The sequence below is a fragment of the Ascaphus truei genome, chromosome 1, assembly GCF_040206685.1.
Source record: "Ascaphus truei isolate aAscTru1 chromosome 1, aAscTru1.hap1, whole genome shotgun sequence".
In the NCBI taxonomy this organism is placed as follows: Eukaryota; Metazoa; Chordata; class Amphibia; order Anura; family Ascaphidae; genus Ascaphus; species Ascaphus truei.
This window is the reverse complement of record NC_134483.1, coordinates 47,544,290-47,567,446: the sequence shown is the minus strand read 5'-3', so window position 1 is coordinate 47,567,446 and position 23,157 is coordinate 47,544,290. Positions and strand designations below refer to the sequence as shown.

At 40.0% G+C, this 23,157-nt stretch overlaps 1 protein-coding gene and 2 non-coding genes across 8 annotated transcripts in view; all 3 read left to right on the top strand.

Moving 5' to 3' along the window:
- Positions 1-21,646, top strand: part of ZFR (zinc finger RNA binding protein) — a 38,741-nt gene extending 17,095 nt beyond the window's left edge. For 4 of the 6 annotated variants that reach the window (XM_075587605.1, XM_075587588.1, XM_075587614.1 and 1 more), the window contains exons 6-21: positions 809-1,030; positions 1,298-1,545; positions 4,809-5,000; positions 6,042-6,309; positions 6,957-7,138; positions 8,664-8,783; positions 9,857-10,002; positions 10,304-10,454; positions 10,727-10,932; positions 12,277-12,427; positions 12,584-12,725; positions 15,979-16,076; positions 16,890-16,985; positions 17,869-17,980; positions 19,109-19,206; positions 19,392-21,646. In XM_075587605.1, coding sequence (XP_075443720.1) covers positions 809-1,030; positions 1,298-1,545; positions 4,809-5,000; positions 6,042-6,309; positions 6,957-7,138; positions 8,664-8,783; positions 9,857-10,002; positions 10,304-10,454; positions 10,727-10,932; positions 12,277-12,427; positions 12,584-12,725; positions 15,979-16,076; positions 16,890-16,985; positions 17,869-17,980; positions 19,109-19,206; positions 19,392-19,571 — 2,612 coding nt within the window. In that variant the 3' untranslated portion in view covers positions 19,572-21,646. Of the gene's footprint in view, positions 1-808; positions 1,031-1,297; positions 1,546-4,808; positions 5,001-6,041; positions 6,310-6,956; positions 7,139-8,663; positions 8,784-9,856; positions 10,003-10,303; positions 10,455-10,726; positions 10,933-12,276; positions 12,428-12,583; positions 12,726-15,978; positions 16,077-16,889; positions 16,986-17,868; positions 17,981-19,108; positions 19,207-19,391 lie in introns of those variants that run through there. The other 2 variants (XM_075587620.1, XM_075587630.1) reach the window with 2 other exon arrangements.
- Positions 4,455-4,592, top strand: LOC142473305 (small nucleolar RNA SNORA66). Its single transcript, XR_012790029.1, has one exon. It is a non-coding gene; the product is annotated as a small nucleolar RNA SNORA66 (small nucleolar RNA).
- Positions 7,405-7,539, top strand: LOC142473297 (small nucleolar RNA SNORA66). Its single transcript, XR_012790028.1, has one exon. It is a non-coding gene; the product is annotated as a small nucleolar RNA SNORA66 (small nucleolar RNA).
- Positions 21,647-23,157: the final 1,511 nt, after the last annotated feature.

Here is a 23,157-nt window from a genome sequence, read left to right as displayed (position 1 = left end):
TGTAAAAATGACTGTGTGCTTGTCTCTAATTTTTTTTGTATTAAAGTAACTTATTTTTATCACACAGAGGGCAAACATTGCTCTCCCCATTCCTTCCTATTCTGTTCTTTCTAAATAGTATAAACTTGGTCCCATCGTATCATGTCTTGGTAACAGCTACAATATCCAAATCATCTCTCCATTATTGAAATTAGTTCTGGGTTTTATTTCCTAAAGTATGCAAATTTGTAGAAAATGCCTAAAAAAATGTTGCTACTGCTTTTCCTAGTCCCTGTTTTTTTCCCATGCACCTCCTGTCTGTGTTGCTGATCCTTTTGTTTAAGCTGCCTTCTGTTCCCTTGCATGTGTTTCCTGCACAATTACTGCCCCTGTGAGTGGGGGGGAGAAAGAGAATAGGGTCCAATTAGGTTTATCTAAACTCATTTCAATGACCCCCTCAACTAGTTTTAAATCATGCTATTGAAGCATTCAAACTGCTTGAGTATGCTGGTTCCCCATCAAGATGGATTCATGCTCTCTCTCCTATAGGTTCTTATCTCCAGGAACAGCTATTTCCAATCAATTCAATATCCACCTATTAACAGCACTTCCTCAGCCACACATTAACGTTTCTGGTGAGAGTCCTGCCTTCACCAACCCTACATACTGACAATACTTCTGAAAAAGCCACAGAGGTTGTTGCCTGACTGAGAGCAGTCCTTAAGTTCTGAAATACCTCCGTTAGTACCCTAATTTCATTCCTAGCTGGGACATTGGTTCCAAGGGTGACAATAACATCTATCTCTCCTTCCTGTATTCCTTCTTGCAGTTGCTCCCAAGGCTGCTTACAGCCAGGGTGCTGCACAATACACTCAAGCTCAGCAGACTCGGCAAGTGACTGCAATCAAGCCTGCGAACCAAAGTCCAGCGACGACTACCTTCTCCATATATCCTGTATCCTCCACTGTGCAACCTGTCGCAGCTGGAGCCACCATGGTTCCCTCGTACACACAGGGTGCTACATACGGGACAACTGCTGTTACCTATTCTGGTAAACTCCTTTGTTTCAATGTACAACATCTTTATGGTATCTGCTTGATCACTGTATGATAGGTTTGTTACAGGACTGTGCACATTGAATGATATGTTTAGTCTGTTCTTTAAGAATCTTGCTGTGAAATAATCAAATTCTCCACCAACCTTTTTTTCCTTTTTTAATACTGTATAAAGACCAGAAACCTGGCAAATATGATTTGTAAAAAGTGGTACTGCTTTTTTATGCCATATTTGTCCATAGTGTAATATATTTACTTGAAAGGTGCAGCATATTCTGGATATGAAGCGGCAGTGTATTCAGCTGCATCCTCCTACTATCAACAGCAGCAGCAGCAGCAACAGAAGCAGGCGGCGGCAGCTGCAGCTGCTGCAGCGACCGCGGCTTGGAGTGGGACCAACTTTACAAAAAAGCCGCAATTTCAGAATAAACAACTCAAGCCGAAACAACCTCCCAAACCACCTCAGATCCACTACTGTGATGTTTGTAAGATCAGCTGTGCTGGGCCTCAGGTACACTACTCTTATGTGCTTCATAACACTTTCACTGCTAGTTTCAGATCTTCTCTGGAAAGCATCTTGTTAAAAAATATTGACTGGGATTGATGTGAGTCACATATGTTTAGCCATTGAGTATTCTATCTTTATCCTATTTGATAGTACCAACCAGTGACATTATACTATATTATCTGGTGTATTAATAGAGTACTACCTAACAGATTACTTCCTATTTGATATTTCCCAGTGTGGGTTTTTCATTAACCATCCCCTAGGGGATTTTATTTAATTGTTATGTATTCATTTTAAGTCGTCGAGGTTACATTAATAACATTTCTTTATTTTGGTTTTGTGAGCTTTCACTCGCTCTAGTGTGTCGTTAGGCAGGAGTAATTATTATACTCCACCTAGTGGGACAATTGATATCCCAGGCTGTTTAAATTTCTTTGAGTGCAGACATATGGGTTTCTTCATGTTAACCTTGAGTTAACTTGTGGTGCTATGTATGTTCATTACCCATTGCACCCTAGTACGTACTTTTTCACTGTAATAGGTTGAGCGTTGAGTTATTTCTTTCGTTGGTTAAAAAATATTATATTTTGTTGTAGCAAAGAAAGTAGATGTACTGTAGCTAATTTGTTGGGTTTAGACATTTTATATGGAGCATCCTAACATTTTTCAGCAAAAGTGCTTCTTTCTGACTGCAGTATTTTATTTTACTAATAAGAGACTAAGGCACCACAAATGTGTAATACACCGCAAGGTTTACATTTAATGTTTGGCTTTTGTATATGGGAAAACTGCAGCATCCATTTTCAAAGTTACATATTTTTTTTTGTTAATTCAGCATTTTAAGAAACCTTTTGTCCCTTCTGTAGTGATGTTTCTTTTGTGTTCTGACATGGCTTATAAATGTTCATGCTTTGCCGTCTTAAAGTTGCAGTTCAAGCAATATCCTACATGTGTGAAAAAGAATTAAAGTGCGCAACTAAATAACCACAAGTGATAGTATCAAGTGATATACAGCAAGTGAATACTGCAAAAAAAAAACAAAATTAAACTAAATAGTTAAAACCACATATTACCACAGTGTGATAAAATAATTAAAATTGTACAAAACCGTGACAAGTGGCTAATAGCGTCTGCAGCCGTAAATGTGGGGGTGGCCCAGCACCCCCTTGACACTAGAGAAATGGAAACAAAAAGACAGCGCAAAACGCAAATAGTGAAGTAAATAAAGATATTACATAAAATGTAGGGATAAATATTCTGCGTACATCAAAAGAATAGAACATGAGCATTGAGTGTGCAAAGCACACAAGTTACCAATCGACAGGTAGGAGTTCAGGAATCAGGAACAGGTCCCTCTGGTAAGCGTCTCAGATTGTATCTGTATGATTCCTCCTCTGGATGAGTAACTGGTAATGGTAGATCCGCCTCAGTAGGAACCCTCCCTCCCTTCGGTCGGGTGGTCTCAGGAGCATCCAAAGTTCATTTTAAAAGATTAGCACGGCAGCAGTCCTCTGACTAAACAGTGAAGGGGACCCCAACACTCTGAGTGTGCTCTAAAACCGGCACAACAACAGCCGGGAGCGGTCAGTCTCACAGCAGTGTCTTCCGTTAGAGGTGTCGTCGCTCCTTCACAGTGCGCCGTGCTATGATGTCACAATGGCGGTCTGCATGATCCAATTCACAGGGATGGAAAATAGTTCCAATAATGCCAGTAAACGTAGAGAATAAGCAAAAAACCTACTAGGCATAAGTAATTAATATATCCTACGCGTTTCGTAGTATAACACTACTTCATCAGGGAATCCCTGATGGAGTAGGTTTTTTGCTTATTCTCTACGTTTACTGGCATTGGAACTTTTTCCATCCCTGTGAATTGGATTGTGCAGACCGCCATTGTGACGTCATAGCACAGCGCACTGTGAAGGAGCGACGACACCTCTAACTGAAGACACTGCTGTGAGAGTGACCGCTCTCGGCTGTTGCTGTGCCGGTTTTAGAGCACACTCAGAGTGTTGGGGTCCCCTTCACTGTTTAGTCAGAGGACTGCTGCCGTGCTAATCTTTTAAAATGAACTTTGGATGCTCCTGAGACCACCCGACCGAAGGGAGGGTTCCTACTAGGCAGATCTACCATTACCGGTTACTCATCCAGAGGAGGAATCATACAGATACAATCTGAGACGCTTACCAGAGGGACCTGTTCCTGATTCCTGAACGCCTACCTGTCGATTGGTAACTTGTGTGCTTTGCACACTCAATGCTCATGTTCTATTCTTTTGATGTACGCAGAATATTTATCCCTACATTTTATGTAATGATATCTTGATTTACTTCACTATTTGCGTTTTGCGCTGTCTTTTTGTTTCCAATTATCCTACATGTGTTTTTTTTTTAATACATTGGTTCTATACTAAGAGGAGAAAAATATATATTTATATATATTTACCCATTTTTAAAGACACTTTAAATGTATTCTAATGTAGGAAGCATTTTTGTTTTTATAGAAACAATTTACAAAGTCACACCCCTTTCCACTTCTAAGATGGGCTCTGGCTCTTGAGCCCTGCCCTCTTATCTAGCAGTGCACCAATTGTATCTAGTAACTGCCTGGTCACATGATCTTCCCCACACAACTTTGCATTGTGGGTACTGCTTTGTAACTGATATAAAGAACCCCCAAGCCGAATATTAAGCGGTCGATACAGGAGAACGGATCCACCTGCAACTTGATTAATCTCTTCAGAGTGCAGATTGTATTGGTGCACATATTGAATGGATTTTTTTTTTTAACAGCAGCTTGAACTGCTGCTTTAAAAGTAAGGTCTGTGATCTTGTTAGCGGTGTGTGACTCGGATTTACATTTCCCTTGTTTCAGTTGTCGGAAAATCATGTATACATTGTTATAACTTACATTTGCAAACCAGATCACTAGCTCTGCATCCCATTGCAGAAGTGAGGGGGAACACGTTTGCAAAATTAAACTCGGCTGTGGAAATGTAGAAGTAATTGAAAAATAATTTCTATGGTTGCCATTTCTACACCACAACAGGACTTGTTCCCTCTACTTACAGGACTTGTTCCCTCTACTTACTATCTACTCTGTTACCGTCAACACTGCACCCTCCTATACCACAGTTCTATTAGTATTAAGGATAAATAATATTATGTGACATTGAAAGATATTTACAGTGTTAGTGGTGGTTGTATTTTCCCAAAAAGGGTAATTCGTCCTTTTAATTGATTTTATTTATTTTTGCATTTCAACAGACCTACAAGGAACATTTGGAAGGGCAGAAACATAAGAAAAAAGAAGCAGCCTTAAAAGCCTCCCAGAACACAACCACCAGCAGCACAGCAGTGCGTGGTACCCAGAACCAGCTACGCTGTGAGCTCTGTGACGTCTCTTGTACTGGAGCAGATGCTTACGCCGCCCACATCAGAGGAGCAAAACACCAGAAGGTTGTCATACTCTGATCTCTGTCAGGAATGTGCAGATGAGCTCCGATTCTGAGCAGGGCACATTATGGGCAACAATATTTTATCATTCTCTTAGTGTAATGTAGATACGAGAGAAATACACAGTTGTGTATTGCATGCATGGGCTAATGCAGGTGAATAATTCAATGCATTGGGGTTCTCCACGCACAGCAGACTGGGTTAGTGATAGTGCAGCCATGGGTATTCTTAATGAAACCAAAGAATCAGTAACTCTTTATCCAATAAAATACATGTGTCGGTGCATAATAGCATACTTCCGTTTAAGAACACTACTGTGTTTGGTAGTGCCTTTTCAGGTACATTTTGCAATTGGGGTACACATTCAGATAATCTGTGCATATGAATATTCTGCCAGGAACTGTAAAAACGTATTTATATTTGCCAATGGGGGTGCTGGTGATAGCAGCTCCAGGACTTGTTGGGTCTAACATAATGGTGGCTTTAAATGTCCCGCCTCTTGCGGTCCATTGGGAAGCCATGGCGACATCACTTGCAGCTTCCTAATGGCCTGTGGGACATTTAAATGGAGCAGAGATACCAGCACCCCCTTCAGAGGTAAGTTTCTCTGGAAGCAGGGGGTCCCGGAGCTGAAATTAACGTAGTTCAGCTCCGTAGACGACCCTTGCTTCAAACCCAGGACTAAAAAAAGGCAACCTGTTGTGCTGCTTTTAAGGAATCTTAAGGATTTAAACAATGCCTGTTTTAAATATGTGGAGTGAAATGTAGACCGTTTTATTGTTCTCTCTTCTCTTCCCCCCCCCCCCCCCCCCCCCTGTATTATTGTATGACTTTTTTAGAGCTGAAATTCTTGGTGGTTCTAGTACCCACAAATACTTTGATATAATTACCTTCTATTTGTACTTGTAAAATCTGTTTTCCATGTAAGGCGCTCCTTGTGTGTGGGGTTTTTGTTAGGCGTCAATCGATCCTTTTCAAGTCGGGCACATTTAAACTTTGAGAAAATAAATTATTTTAACTGAATGGTTTTACTCCTTCCAACAGGTGGTGAAGCTGCACACCAAACTTGGCAAACCCATTCCATCAACTGAACCAAATGTTGTTAGCCAGTCTGTAACCTCCGCTTCCTCCAAACTAGCCCCTTCAGGCGGTGCATCTAGCACCAGTGGGAGCTCCTCTGTCACCACGCCTGCTGTAAAACTTCTCACCAGTTCAGGCTCCTCGCTCGGCACTACAAGCAGCAGCAAGATGTCCAGCATCTCGTCTAACAGCATCGTTAAGAAAATAACGACACCTAAAATAACCTTTGTAGGCAAGTAGATTTACAACTTTATAAATATATTTTTTTTACCAAGCAGCAATTGGTGCCGGTGTTTAATATAGCAAATTGAACGTTGAGGTCTTAAGTGACCAGAAGTTTACACGGACATGAAGTTAAAGTTCATCTAATGAGAAATTCATTATTATTGATCCTATTGGTACTAAAGGTGCTAAAGAAAAAATCCTCATCTTCGTAGAAAAAAGGAGCTGCATTGAAACTATAATTGGTACATTTAATTTAGACCTAAGTAACTATGAAAAAGGAAGGTTTTGCCTGATCCACTCAGTCCAGAATGTAAATGAAAGCACCTTCAATTTAGTATATTTTCCAAAATAGATGCACAGTATCGTAGTCCTTTTGTTGTGCTAGATATTTTGATACATCAACATCGAATGCGTTTGCGGCATGCTAGATATTTTGATGGCTGTGATCATCTTTTTCATTTTATTTGTTATTTTTTTTTTTTGGAACGTACTCCCATTAGTGCCAAATAATTTTGCAATGCCGAGCTGTAGATTGCTGTGCCCTCTGGTTTTCTTTCAAGAAGCCTGCATCAACCCTCTGGACATCACGGGGGTTAGGATAAACTGTGCTGTTTTACACCTTGAATGCATGATTTATTCCTATTTTCTAACTAGGTGGCAGCAAGCTGCAGTCCACCGCAAGCAAGATGGATGACGTCAGAATGTCTGACAATTCAAAGGTTACGTCTAGTGCTTCTGTACAAGAAGCAAAAATAGACCCCATGTCGGAGGCTGCGCAGACGCTCGCTGCTCTACAAAGTGATGTGCAGCCGGTTGGCCATGATTATGTTGAAGAGGTGTGTTTATAGTTTCACTTTGTTTCTTTTTTTTTTTTTTTTTTCCAATTGTATTTTATGGGGAAGTTGAAAACCACAGAATATCCTAGTTATATACATGGGTGGAGTGTATATTGTGAGCTCAACTGTTTGCAGCTGTGCTAAAAAGCTAAACAATAGATTAGTTACCTGACGTACAAGCTCAACATATAACCACTTTTTCATAATTTAGTTTGAAGACCAAAAAGTTTTGTTCGATGTGTGTGCCACCTGTGAAAATGGGCATTCTGCAAACTAGATCACTAGCTCTGCATGATGTTGCAGAAGCTAAGGGAACACGTTTGCTAAAGAAAATGACTATGGGAACATTTTAGCCTTAGAAATGCAATTCTTATGGCTACATAATCCCTTCTGCTACACCAATTGTAAAGCTTACTCTTCTTGAGATGTGCTCTTTGCTCAGAAATACAAAAATATCATAAAAGCATTAGAGCAGGCCTGCACAACATGCTGCCCGCGGGGTCCGGCGATCAGTCTTCTCCCCTTCAAATTCTACTCTTTCCCCTACCGTTCCTGAAAAAAATGGGTGTTGCCATGGCAACACAGTGTTGATGCCGCTCGCATTTTTTCAGGACCAGCAGGGGAAAGAGTAGAATTTGCAGAGAAGACGGAGAACGCCAGATAGTCTTGGAGTTAGAGCAGTTTGGCTTTCACTTTACAGGCCTGCATTAGAGTATCTTAAAGCAGCAATACCTGTGTGTGTGTGTGTGTGTGTGTGTGTGTGTGTGTGTGTGTGTGTGTGTGTGTGTGTGTGTGTGTGTGTGTGTGTGTGTGTGTGTCTTCACCGCTAAATATCCCTCAAACCAGGCGGTCCCCACTGGTTCACATATAACATTGTTAATGTGGTGGGATTGCTGCTTTAATGTCTGTAACAATTAAGTCTTCACAAATGAATCTTTGATTTTGTTAAAGTGTGTAAATGGGTAAATATTGGGATATGCATGTTGAGGGATTCAGTAATAACCCTTTGAGTGCCGCATGATGTAGCCACAACTTTGTGGCTACGTCATGGGTTTTTTAGTTCATTTCTAAGGGGAGATTTTTTTCTGTGCAACGTTTAATGCGATGTAGTAGGCAACCCCGTAATCTGTGACTCCACAATCACGTGACCGTTCAGAGGATCGCGATGTGCCGTAGGGACATGGGGCACTAAGAGGAGCTGTGGCACCAAAGGGTTAAAAAAAAAATGGGTGGAATCTGTTGGTAATACTCATAGCAGTTTATTGGATCTGTGAAGATCTGATAAACTGCAATAATGCATATTTAACCCCATCAGGCCAGAAGCTCAGCAATGCGCTGCTTGCAGTAAAAGCATTTATCAGACTAGTTTACAGCACTTCTGTCTTTACCAAAAAGCACTCTCCCTTTCGGTGCTGGAGGTGCAGAACGTGACGTGTGGTTCCCTGCTTGCAGGTTTTCAACATGAGAACGCACGTTGTGCTCATCGGATTAGCATCTCTCTTTTTTTTTTTTTCTTTCTTTCAAGGTTCGAAATGATGAAGGAAAAGTTATCCGCTTCCACTGCAAGCTGTGTGAATGCAGCTTTAATGATCCGAATGCAAAGGAGATGCATTTAAAGGGGAGAAGGCACCGGCTGCAATACAAGGTTAGTGTTGGGAGAACATTAGCGTTTCTGGGTCAAGCTCTTGGGCATAACCAATGGAACAAATGTAACGATAGGACATCACACAAATGGTCAGATGCATGCTGAAAAGTAAAACTATGGGGTTTGTTGTGAGATCTTGGAGGTTAGTGATTTACTGTGGTTATCTAGTGTCCACTATGTTAACATCTCAAAGCTAATTCTGTAATGCACGTTTTTTGCATGGTTGGCGCCATAAAGAAAATACATATAGATGAGCAGGAATAATTCTAATTCATAGTACTGAAATTTCAACTGTCAAGTATGTTACAGGCTTATTTTATTCAGGTGCCTCTATTTAGATACTTTGTGCAAGTTTGCAATAGTTGTCTGATTATAACACACCCTTTTTTATGTATGTGTACATTTTAAAGAATCAGTACGGGTTACATTTTTTTATTACAGGATTGAAACGGGGTCTTCGGAGCTGAACTGTTGATTTCTGCTCTGGGGACACCCTGCTTCCAGAGATACTTGCCTCCCTGGGGTGAGGTATTACTTTTTTAGTTTAAATGTCCCGGTTATTCGGGCCAATAGGAAGCCGTGTCGGGTGACATCACTGCTTCCTATTGGCACGCGGTATTTTTAAACGCTGCCATTGTTAGGCACACCTTTTTTTCTGATTTGCAGAGATACCAGCACTCCCTACTGAGTTTAGTATCTCTGGAAGCAGGGGGTCACCGGAGCTGAAAATAACAGTTCAGCTCCGAAGATCCCCTGCTTCAATTCTGTAATGAAGATCATAGGTTTCACTATTTCAGCTTTTAAATGTTATTTAAGCTAAGCACTTCCTCCTGTGGTTGCATATTGTAACAGTACCCCTGGTGGGCCACTATATAAGAGCATGTCTGTCTGATTAGAAAAATGATTGGTTAACCTGCTTCATCTGTGGTTGCTCACAGAGATTAAATGTAAGAAGCCAATACAGCCCCTTAGCTAGTATTGGTAACCTCGTCTTTTTAATGTAGAGATATTAACTAGAAATAAAAAGCGTGGCATAAAAGTCCATTGTGCACATTTACTTTTGTCTGAAATAGAAAAAGGTGAATCCAGATTTACAAGTGGAAGTAAAGCCAAGCATCAGAGCAAGAAAGATCCAGGAGGAGAAGATGCGGAAGCAGATGCAGAAAGAGGAATATTGGCGAAGACGTGAGGAGGAGGAGCGATGGAGAATGGAAATGAGGTAATGTGGCACTCAGAGCATTTCTTATACTTCTCTTCCTCATGCTGATGGCTTGAGGTGGATCTTTGTTTGATTTATTGGAAAAAGATTTAAAAAAAAAAACTGTTAAACCTACATAGCAGAGTTATGGGTTTCTGAGCCCGTTTCTTTTATCATTAAAGCTCATAAACATCTGAAGTGAAATGTCCAATGTTTTGTAAAATGTAGTTATTTTGGAGTTCATATTGTAGATTTGTTGAGGCATCACTTATGAAATATTTCACTAATTTACATTAAATGTGTGATTTATTTATTTTTGCAGACGCTATGAAGAAGACATGTACTGGAGGCGGATGGAAGAGGACCATCACTGGGATGACCGTCGGCGAGTACCAGAGGGAGGGTACCCCCACGGGCCTCCTGGCTTGCTGGGAGTTAGACCAGGAATGCCACCCCAATCTCAAGGACCAGCAGTGAGTTTACGCAACAGTGAGAATAGTATGTTGGCAAAGGAATGGCTGGAAACATTATTAAAGCCCTGTAAATTGTGATCCCAAGACATGTAGCACGCCATGTAAGCCCACCAGCAAGAGCGTTTGTAAAGGAAATACAACAAAATGGACTAGGAAGCCATGATTGTCTCACTGATGTTTTTAAAGTTTCTTTCAGGGCCACCCAGGTTATGAGGTCATATCTTAAGCCAATATATGTTGGACTTGGCATATTTGTTTTTCTCTCTCTCCAGGCTTTACGCAGACCAGACTCGTCTGATGACCGCTATGTGATGACTAAACACGCCGCAATCTATCCAACAGAGGATGAACTCCAGGCAGTCCAAAAAATAGTTTCTCTCACAGAGCGAGCTCTTAAACTTGTGTCTGATTCCATGGCTGAACAAGACAAGAGTAAGATCACGGAGAGTGATGAGAAGAAAGAACCCACTAAAGAAAGGTATTTTTAGGATCATGAGTTAAGATTAATGTTAAATAGAAAAAATGCTGTCCTGCGCTTCAGCCTAACAGTAGGCACCGAAGGTGTCAATCCGCCATGTCTCTGGGTGTGAGGGAGCATATAAAAGACCCTAGGGTGACCGGAGTGTGTGGAGAGGTAAAAAATAAATAAATCTCTTACCTTAGTTCTCCACTCCGGTCTGGGTCCTGCTGACGCCTCTCTTCCAGTGTCCGCGTGCTGCCCTCAATGGATGCGAATGGTGGATGTGTGAAGAAGGCGCTACTGCGCATGACAGAAGTCCAAACAGGTCCCGGATGATACAAAAAGCTTTATTGACAACACACTTGGGGGCTACACCACGATCTCCTCAAAGATTAATGTTAGGCCACTTAGCAAGGCTGCATTAAAAGCCTTTAATAAAGTATTCAGATGAGCGACAGTGATGCACCTGACTGCATACTGATTTAAAGCAGCAGAGGAGCGCTACATTCTGAGAGTATTGTATGAATGTGGGAAAAGGAACTACTGAAACTGTCTCGTTACGTTGTTTTGGTTTATAGATTACGTTTTGTGCAGGAATGTACAGTGGATTTTAAGATTTGCGAGGCGGAGGTTCATGACCGCTTCATCATAGGTAAACGCTTTGATGCAGCAAGCACCCGCAACACTTTGCACTGCAAAATTTGTAGCCCTTCTGGCACTGAATCACATCTAACCCGTGTGAGGTTGAAGAATTTAAACCACTATCCAGATTTTTAGTTTAAGATTTGCTAATGGAGTGTTGGATCCGGCAGCTTTCCGTTATTAAAATCCGAGTCCAAATGATGGAAGTGGTCAAAATGTTACCAGAAGATCTTTACATACTGCTACAGGGTACATGTGAAAGAATTGCTGTAGAAAATATGCGATTTGTGCGCGCTAAAAGGCTAGTCGACATTTTCTAAATATACATATTTTAGTCATTACAGAAAATCATTCCAGATGGGAGTGCATTTATGGCAACATAAAAGATCTTTGCTATTAGTATTATGTAATTTATCATTTGTTTATATGCATTATTTTGTCTTCTTACATTGGTCCTCTTTGTCACCAATTGCTTTAATTTTGTTATTTCCCCAATCTCTTATTATGCTCCATACTTTTTTTTTTTACCTGTATAGATGTTAAATCTGCATAAAATGCGCTTCTTTCCTGTACCAGTTGGTACAGATGATGTTGGATTACAAATAAATCCTTGTCCTGTTTGTCTGTCTTGTTAAAAATATCGTATAGTTGGTTGCATCGCAAAGCATGTGTACGACACCAAAACAGGAGTAGGATAAATAATCTGTTTCTTCTCTATAGAGCGCTGAAAGGCGTCTTGCGTGTTGGCGTACTGGCTAAAGGATTACTTTTGCGTGGCGATAGAAACGTCAGCCTGGTACTACTCTGTGCCGAGAAACCTACAATAGCCTTGCTAACCCGTATTGCTGAAAACCTGCCCAAACAACTTACAGTAAGCAGAATGAATCACATCTAACTATTGCTTCTATTTTATTTGTAATATGTCCCAGGATGTGGTTTGCACAAAATGAATGTCGGTGACGCGTCATTTGGCTGTAAATATTGATCTATATGATGGGCTGTTTCCCCTGTGTTTTTGTCTTTATAGGCTGTAAGCCCTGAGAAGTATGAAGTGAACTGCTCTGTCCAGGAAGCAGCCATTGTTTTGTGTTCTTGTGTGGAGCCTAAAATGCAAGTTACAATAACACTGACCTCTCCAGTTATAAGAGAAGAAAACACAAGGGACGGAGGTTGGAATACATTTAACAATGTTACTTCTATAACAACTGTCTTGTCTTTATTGTATTTTTCTATTTGAGATGACATTCTACCCTGGAACATAACATGCTGGCACAGACATTCATGTGAGATGCAAACAGGCAGCTGCTGTTACTTTCAATGTAATGAGCAGACCTTCTGTTTGAGCAGGTTGTTTTTGTTTTTTAAAGTGGATTACTTTATTTTAGCAAGTTATTGCCGTTTTGAACATGGTGTAATGACTTGATGGCCCTTGTGTTTTATTTAAAACGAGTGCATTATGGTGCACAGTTAAGTTACAACATTGCGTCTCCAGGGATAATATTTTTAATAGATATAATGAAAATACATTGGATTGTACAGATTTTCTTTTTGCAGATTTTAGCAGTTTGCTTCCCGGTTGGTCTCGTTATGTCTTTAATACAGACCTAGCTATGCGCATCAGTTGCATGCCTTACCCAGTCAGAAGCAGACCTAATAGTACTAAATAACAATTTAATTCTATTCATATATTGCAGTAAGATCTACACATTTGAAAACCTTTTGCATCTTTAAAATGAAATGTGCTGCCAGCATTGTTGCTCAGGCCTGTTCTGTTCCCTCTCAGACTTCCACTAGCTTTGAAGCCAGCAGCCGCATGGTCACTGTCTGCATTATGTTGGTTCTGTTGCTCTATGGGTCAGATGAAATGACCTTTGTTTCCTTTCGTTCATGTTTGTCCATAGCTTGTCTGCAACTGAAGGCAACTGCTTTTTGAGGAATGGGCTAGTTGCCATCTGCCATAAACATGAACCATAAGTGATCAGCTCCTCCGACGTATCTGCATTATCCTGTGATATTGCTTATGTAATATAGTTGAACATTTGCAAGCATAATCACATCTATAATTACATGAGTTGTAGTGCTAGGCTAATTATCCCACTGTTGGTATTTCTTATTGCACTTTAGACCTCTAATCCTACAATATGTAGAACGGTATGGCTGTTAACGACTGTGTAGATTTATGTATTTTTGTATGCTTGCTAGTCATAAAGGAAACAAAACCGTCGTTTGTCTGACCCAGTCTGGATCTGGTTATACGGAGCTGGACCGAGTTACACTTTTGGTAGTTGCCACTTTCCTGGGAGATTCTGTAAATGCTACTGAAAGACACGGAGATATGATGTACTGAAACACTGCCCATAGTCATTCGCATTGGAGTTGCAAGTTTTAAAATGTGAGACGCCGCTTGCAAGATATTCTCTAGAATACATAACCTAATTCCTAACGCGTTCACGTAACCCATTGCTTATTAGATTCAGCACAAAATAAGTGTACTCCTTGCGCTGAGGTTTCATAAGGCTCTGTGTCTGTCGCATTCTCAGGAAGGCTTTGTATGGAGAAATGTAGCACAGCTAAGGAAAAAAAATTCTGCATGCATTTGCGCCAAGGTGTTGTGGTCCTATTTTAGGCTAAAAGTGTTTTAAACAAAAAAAGTATATATATATATTTTTTTTGCAATGGAACGGTTAATCGCATTGTATATTTTCTTGCTAGGCTTGTGCGTTTAACAGTTAAACACCTGCTATATAATTAACTTTGAATCAATATTCAAACTGTTTTAACCCTTGCTGCTGAATCCACCAGCAATTGTGTGTTTTTTCCCCCACCCTGAGCTTATCAACTTCTAAAGCCTTCTAGCAGAGTTCAATCCTGCCAGGAATTGTTGCCAAGACGTCGGAAGGATTTTTGACCAAGGTTTTTTTTTTTCTAGCTCAGTGTCACACCAGTCATGCTTTGTTAGGACGGGATTTGGTTGCATAGTCCAGGCATCTGCTTTTCTTTTCATTTCCTCTTTCAAATTTAAGCAACGTTCACGCTATTTTCTGTGATGGCTGACTACAGTTGTACAGTAAAGGGTCTATGAGGACTTTACTAGAAACTAGTGGAATTGTCAACTTCATGCAAGAAATAGTGTGGACAGAGCATTCTTTCCACTGAAGATTAACCCCTTATTTCAAGGGCATTTTAGAAATAGTTACTTTTTCAATCTGGTTACACTAGGTTTTCATCAGTATAGCTTGTTCCTAAAGCGTTCTTGAATTGTTCTCTTTAAGGGGTTAATCCAAAGAAATATAAAATGGATGCAAAAATCCACACCAAAATTGAAGTTGTTTTATTGGTATTGGGAGATTCTGTGAATTGTGGTATAGAGTTGGGCAATATACCGATATGATAGTAATGTCGCGATAATAGAAAATGACGATAAATCAATGCTATCTGTGAGCCATGAGTCATTGATGTTATAGGGACAGGAAATGATGTGCAGATTAACATACCACAGTTACAAAAAGGCAGAGCTACCAATGTAAACAGAAGTGCAGCTCTATCGACAGAGGATCCCTTTGCCCTGTGTTGACCAACTCCTCCTTAATCCCTTTCCTTAAATACCTCCAGAATTACTTATTTTTAACATTTATTGGGGGAAAGGGGAAAATAATTATGTAAAAATAAATGTTTTTTTTCCTTTTGAACATTTGTCGTAATTAATATCACAAAAAAAGTTATTGCCCAACCATAATAATGCCCTTTTATTGAAATGACATGTTTGTTAAAGATACGGTCATTCCACAAAGTGTCTAAACCCCTGAAGAGCTCTGATTCTCATATTGCATATAGTACGTGTGACTGAGTGCAGGCTAGTCCTGATTGTTACTGGTTTGGTGAATATTTAATTGAATATTGCAACTGAGTAAAGAAGTCAATATTGACACATTATTGAAAATGATATCACTTAAGACTTTAAACTTGTTATATCATACTTCACTATAGTGGATTTCTGCATCCTTTCTGTCTTGTGTTCTTTGTGCTGGTGCATTGTGGCCAACCATCCTTCCTTCAGCATTCAATTTTTCCAATAATTCCTCACAGAAAACTCCTTTTGATGTTCTACCAACCTGCTAAATGCAACCTGCCACTGTTTCAGTCTTTGCTGGATAGGCATGCAGCACACCATGTTTCAGGCCCTTTCAGCTCGGAAGGAGATCAATAAGCAATATATATATGCATATTTCAGCCTATTTTTGCTGATATAACTAATCTCTGGCTCATATTTCAACTTCAGGGTGCATTGGTCAAAGCGAAGTTTGTGTTAATTGAACCTTTTTAAATGGCTTGTGTGACACTGAAGCTACATAAAGGAAGTGTCTTGCTCACCTGGTCAAACACCCGTTCCTCACTGCATTTTGCCAATTCAATTCATTTTAGATGTAACCTCGGGTATGGTGAAAGACCCACCGGACGTCTTGGACAGGCAAAAATGCCTTGACGCTCTGGCTGCTCTACGCCACGCTAAGTGGTTCCAGGTTCGCAACATCATTTTACTTTCTTCTTGTAGCCTTATGAGAGATTAGCACTATGAATGTTTAATTTGTTGCATATAAAACACGCTTGTCCGTGGTAATGTTTCTTTTAAATTGAAATGACCAGAAACATGTGGCCAGAATTTTTTAATGTTTACAATTTGCATTATGCTGTTCTTGCCAATTTGACATTTGAGGTCTCTCTTTTGTTTGTTTTTTGCATCATTTTAATTTCAATTTTTTTTTTCTGGTCATTGAGTAGTCATTAACTATAAAGGCTGACTCATTTTTCAGTGTCCCCATCATACACTGTGTTGTGAATCTGTAATATTCCATAAGGCTGCATAGTATTTTTGCTTAACAGATGGGATACATGTTAACTGCTTCATGTTTAGCTTTAAAATTTATTGAAACTCACTTAAGTATAGGAAGTGAAAGGTACAAAGAAACTGTTTGGTATGGTGACTTTGCACTCTGGCAAAGGCACAGTATGAAAACCAAACCGATTCAAGCAGCCTTTCAGTCCCTACCAACGCTTTGATTTATTATTATTTTTTTTTCTTTTTAGATATTTGTTATTTTCTAATGTAAATGTAATAAAACTGTTTTTGTTTTTCTGCAAGGCTTCCAAGTCAGTTTACAGGATATAAAGCATAAATCTTGCTTAATTTATGCACTTTGACTCCATTTTAAGTATTGACACATGTAAAATACCACTGTAAATGGGAGCTCATTGAGCTTACATTAGAGTGGTATTTTAGCCTCTGTGTACTTAGGTTGATGTAAGTAATTTTGTGTTTTGTTATTGCACACAAGGCTAGAGCTAATGGACTGCAGTCCTGTGTCATTATTATCCGCATTCTACGTGACCTATGCCAGCGGGTGCCTACGTGGTCAGACTTTCCCAGTTGGGTGCGTATAGCTTTTAAGTGTTATATAAAACATGAAAATAGGTTTTTCAACTTTGTTGTATATCTGCAATGAAAAATGCATTGCAAATGTAAATTAAAGTATGTAGTATAGGATATAAACAAATCCCAGGTAACACAACTAAATCTAAAACAAAAAAAATCCATACTTTTCTCAGACTGTATTTAGTGGTGCAATTTTGTCAGTGTAGGTCACATCAAACAGCAATGTCTCAGTAGGAAGCCAGACGGTTCTTTGTCAGCTTTGGGATTCGACCGCATACTTTGTACTTGATTCAGAGTCTTATTAATTAAGGATTTGTGCCCTAAGTTATACAGTTCTCAGTTGTGACAAATGGCAGTGCTTGATGATAACTTGTGACCCATGATCATTATGGCATGATACTACTGAGTAAATATGACCCACGATGTCCTAATCATGCTATTAAAGCTGTAATTTCCCAAAGATAAATCTGTAAATTAATTTAAATTGAACTCCGATGGGGTTTTCTATACAAAAAGATCTCCACTTTGGATAACTTCCCTCACCCCCCACTCCCCCTCTTGCTTTGCATAATTAATCTACATGATCAGGACATTGAATGTTTTGAAATCTAATCCTCGGCAGTGTGGGAAATCCTACAGGGAGAGGTGATGGGGATATTGAGCAAGATGAAGTGTGGTCATATCAAGCTGATTATAAGGTGTAAAGAATTTACAGAATTAAAATGGGTTCTTCAAAGTTGCATCCACTTGCAAATTTACATTAAACTGCAAATCCGATATTCGGAGCTTTCAGTGCACAGAGTTGGGTGCATTGCACGGTGATACTTTAGTGGAAACAAAAGTTGTGTAACTAATTTGCTTACTAACTTCTGCTGTCTTAGGCCATGGAGTTACTTGTAGAGAAGGCAATAAGCAGCTCTTCAGGGCCCCAAAGTCCAGGTGATGCTTTGAGAAGAGTTTTCGAGTGCATTTCATCCGGCATAATCTTGAAGGGCAAGTACATTTTACTTTTGATATTTTAGTAGTCAGAAGAGATGGTTACTTGTACTGTACCTTCCAACAATGTTCTGACCGTCTTTATGATGTTTTTTTGAACCTCTAGAAAACATTGGGTTGGCCAAAGTAAGCTTTTGCTGGTAGAATGTAACTGAATTGAACACTGGTTTTGTAAATGGCATCCAAAGTTTGTGTAAAAAAACAAGTCCTTCCCCCTTCCACCTCAGCTTTTATGGCTGCATCTGGAGGACTGGGATGAACCAAGCCAAATCATGTCATTTTGAAATCTTTTGTATGCTTTTCTCTCCCCGCCCCCTTCTACTTTTTTTTTTTTCCCTCTATCATCCCCTTGTGTTTTCCCCTCTACCCCCTCCCCCCCCCCCCCCCCATCATTCTCACACTTCCCCTCTATTCTGCCTACCTCCTCCTTTCTCCCATTCATTCTCTTCTCTCCCCCCCCCCCCTCTTACGGGATGCCCCTACCTGTGGAGGGAGGGGGTTCCATCTTGGGCAGCAGACACTGGAAGTTGTTCTTGTTGCTATGGATCCTGTCCCCCTCTGCAACCGCATCCTGTGCCACCCTTCTCATGCTCTACTAACCCCAACATCATGCTCCCTCCTCCGCCGCTTTCTTCTGACCACATGTACATCTGCTTCCCTCTAACCCAGGGGGTGCGTGATTTTTCTGGGGGGAGGAGGGAGTGCGGTGGTTGCAGAGGCCCCGCGCTCTTCCCCAAGGCATTTAAATTAAATGCCGGGGGATCGCATGAGGCCTCTGCAACTTCACTTACAGAAGCTCCGTGTGCATGGCAACGTGGGGTCTGACGCCGGTTGCCGCAGCAACATGACATCACAAGATCCAGACAAAAGAAGTATAGGGGGGAGCAGGCAAGAGTGGCGCAGCTCAAATAGTTTGCGCACCCCTGCTCTAACCCTCTACGCCTGGGATGACTGCCCTGCTCGCTTCCTCCCTCATCCCATTAAAAATATTTTGAAACCATGATTCCAGTGTAATTAAGTGAGAAACCCAATTATGCATAAAAAGCTATGTATTCCTTTTTTATATTTAATAAAGAAATGGATGTAAACGTTTTTAGCGCTATTAAACATTATTTTGTTACACAGGGGGTCCCGGCATACTTGACCCATGTGAAAAAGATCCTTATGACACACTGGCTACAATGACTGATCAGCAGCGGGAAGATGTTACTTCCAGTGCACAGGTAATGATTGTGTCCTCATGTCTTGTTAAAGATGCAGACCTGCTGCCTTGGCCCCAATTTAAATTGGAGATCTTCCAGTCTTATAATTGTTTTATGTGAACATGTATTACTTTTGTTAGGTTTGCCTACTTATAGAACAGTTCCAGTTTGTATGGTTATCTGACTTTGCTTTTTCTCCTTATCAGTTCGCATTGAGGCTTCTTGCGTTCCGTCAAATACATAAAGTGCTCGGCATGGACCCACTGTCTCAGATGAACCAGCGCTTCAACATTCACAGCAACCGCAAGAGAAGACGTGACAGTGATGGTGTGGATAGCTTCGAAGCTGAAGGGAAGAAAGATAAAAAGGATTATGATAGTCTCTAAGGATTGCAGAAACTCTGGCAACTACACAATGCCTGTGCAGTACTTGCCTGAGAAATACATTTTCATTCATAGTTGTTTAATAGGTTAAAACTATTTGTATAGCTGTTTTAGATTACATTAGCAGAAGATGCTCTTATCTTTTCCCTCTCCCAAAGAAAAGAAAAATTGCTAACCTGATTTTATCCCGTCAGTGCTCGAGGCGCTATACACATTGCGCTGCAATGATTGTCCGCTCTTTTGGCAGTGATGGGATCAACACACTATGTAACAATAAAAATAAATAGGAGGCTACAGCTTGACGCCTACTCACTCACCTCTGTGATGTCATTTTATCTAATGGTCACATTGCATTCTAAGTTGTGGTTTAGTTAGCTATGTGTTTGCAATTTATTTTATTTAAAGAATTATGGCAGAGGGAGCGTAAGTCTTTCATTAGTTGTACTTTAATTTTTTGTGCTAGACATGGCATTGGCCTTCACTAACTCTTCATATTTGACAGCGTTTTTGTTTTGTTTTTTTGGTTCTGCAAATTGATACAGTTGGATGTATTTGTTCTGTAAGGATTACAACACAGGCTGAGCTGCCATTCGATTGCTCAGAAGTAAATGTTTCTACAAATCTTGTGGCATTTGTCTCAAGTGATTATAGGTGTAATTAAGGCAGCTTTCTGTCAGTTCGTTTGCTTTTAGTTGTGCTAGTGACAGAGAAAAAAGCTAATATATATATGTATGATATGGTCTTGCAAAAAAATTGATTCAGCTACATTATTGCTGCCAGTACTTGCATGACATTTTTGTTTTTTTTTATAGAATGGCTTTTAAAACTTGTATTTTAGGTCTTATTCCTGTTTGCTAATTGTTTGTCATTTTGATAAAGCAGGGCCAATGTGAATAATTTTCAATATTTTTTTTTGTGGATTAATCCCTTCACCCTTATGCCATGTTCCCGTGAGCTGTTAATTTGCAATGAAATCTGCTATTTAAGACTTCAAATCGGTTTGGTTTATTGGAGTCATTTTGATTCTGTTAACTTGATCTTCTTTAATGCAGCAGTGACACTTTTGCTGTAAAAAGAAAAATACAATAATTAAGTTTACCCTTTGCCTTTATCACCCATATGATGTATATCTTCAGAATTTCTCCAGTTTTCACTTTCTTTTTTTTTCCCCCTCCCCAGGGGGGGAAAAAATCATCTTAAACACTGAGGTTCGTTAAAGATGCTTGCTGTACATTTCTTGCTTTAATCCAGCCCTCAGCAGGAGAAATCATTGCTCCATTCGTTCCACAATGATGCTTATGCCCTTGGCATTATTGTGTACAAAGTATGGGTTCAGGTCCTATGTTAGAAAAGTTATTAATCATTTTAAGAAAATTACCATTTAAGAGGTTACCGGGTTAGTCAGAGTAAATCGCTTGACTACATTTCTGGTACATCTTATTAAAATCAGATAATTTGCAGAGCCTGAATCGACTAGAAAAACCTGTTTGGACATCTACAATAGCAGTGTTATCTTCACCATATATTATATAAGCAGCTAGTATTTATTATATTAGCTGTACTTAGGCATTGTGTGAGCAATGGGTTAGCCATTCAGACCGTGCGTGACATTCCTGCACAATACATATATGAATGCTGTGCTTAATGTAGATAGTGGGTTTTGGTGCAGCTCCCGACAATGAATGTCTTCAGAAAAGGGTTCATTGTATTCCTTGAGGAAATTAGCAGTTGCAGTGGAATTTAATCATTACAAGATTAATATTGAAGTGAATAGCTTGTATGAGCAGTTACACCATAAATGCTGGAGCATTGACGCGACCGTTCCTAAACATTTCTGATATTTTAGTAGTTCATAAATTCATTTATACCATGATGTGTAACTCGCAGGAAGTGAGACTTGCAGAAAATATTAAAACCTAGAAAATTGTTTGTTTTGGCCTCCTTTAGTTTCCTGTTCAAGGCTGAATATGATGACAGTGGTGTAATGTAGTTTGCATCATACTGTTAATGTATGCTCTGGTACAGATATTTGTTGTCACAGCACTACAGTGAAATAAAAATTCAAGTTGACAATCTAAGTTTACATTTTATTGTGTGGCAAAGCTTTTAGTTCAACATTTTGTCTGTGTTCTCATATTTTGCTAAAATTCCAATCCTGCTGATCTTTCCTTTTTGTGTAAAAAAAAAAAAAAAGTAATTCTGTCTCAAATATACATCCCAAATACTTTACACCTATTAGGAGTGGATGTTGCTATGGATGTTTTAAAAGTGGTAAACTCTTTGTTAGTCTTAATGTTGTGTTGGTGATCAACAAAATTAAGAAGTTGCATATTTACAGAGCTATTTAGTGCTGTTACGTACATTTTATCGGAGCAATGAGTTGCGCCCTGCTGAGCTCTGTTTAAAGAAAGGTTAAAAAAAAAAAATTCAAAGACTAATAAGCTTTGTAGGGCTAGGTACCTGCTGCAGCCGGCGGCATGCGCGCCTCTCGCCAGCCCCTTACCACCTCCCTAGCTGTCCCCAGTGGTGCCTTGCTCCCCGGCTCACTGCACACAGTGATGCGTCAGCCAGCAGGGGCTACAATAGAATTGTGATCCTGAGCGCTTACAGAGGGCATGCGCTCTTCCCCACAACATTTAAGTAAAATGCAGGGGGAGCGCGCAAGGCCTCTGTATGTCTCTTACTTCTTCTTTGACGGTTTCTGGCAACACGTCGCCATGACAACGCAGAGTCAAATGGCAATGCGTTGCCAGACGTCAAATGATGCCGATGCTGGAGAAAAGGTGGGGGAAGAGAGGGTAGAGCAGGCAGGGGGTCGCATCAAACAAAGTTGCAAAACAATGTCTTTCTCTCCCCCCACATACCAGAACCAGGGTGTCTCCTTTTTTTGGGGTGGGGGGGGGGGTGTGTGCTGGTCTTGACCAAATATGGACATGGGGTCAAGAATAGAAAGTCACAGTTGTGTACCAGGCACTGTCCATTTTGTGTTTGACAACCAAATATTCTTGCTTAGTGGACAAACCTGCTCTGTCGTTCAGGGTCCTGCAGTCTGGGGATCACAGATCAGCTCTGTAAGATCTCCTGTTTCAGGTAAATAAAAAATAAAACAGCAGACAGGATGGACTGCTGGTGTATTAGTCTAAATATTGCATTGAGCCTGCTAAAATAATGTGAACTTTACGGCCATCACTTTCCATGAAACAAAAAAATTATTATTTTAATATTGGCTATTACAGTGCATTGTATCCAATGACAACCTCTAACTGAGCAGGTATGTAGCAGGTCTGACAAAAGCTGCAATGTTCACCACCAGGATTTTCTACAGGGCACAGGATTTGATCTTGTAGAGTTTATTCATTAAAGGATTTATCTCCCTTAGGAACATACTCTCTTACTGGAAAAGCAATAAACCAAAGTCAAAACAGTTGATTGTATAGCACCATAAACATTTTTACAACATTTTAAACTTTTTTTTTTTTTGCTAATTCTTAACCATAGATCTGAAAAGTAAAGAAATAGCATGTGAGGGGCAAGAGGCTGAAATTGTATACACCGCATATGCATAGGTGGGTTGACTCCAAAACAATTG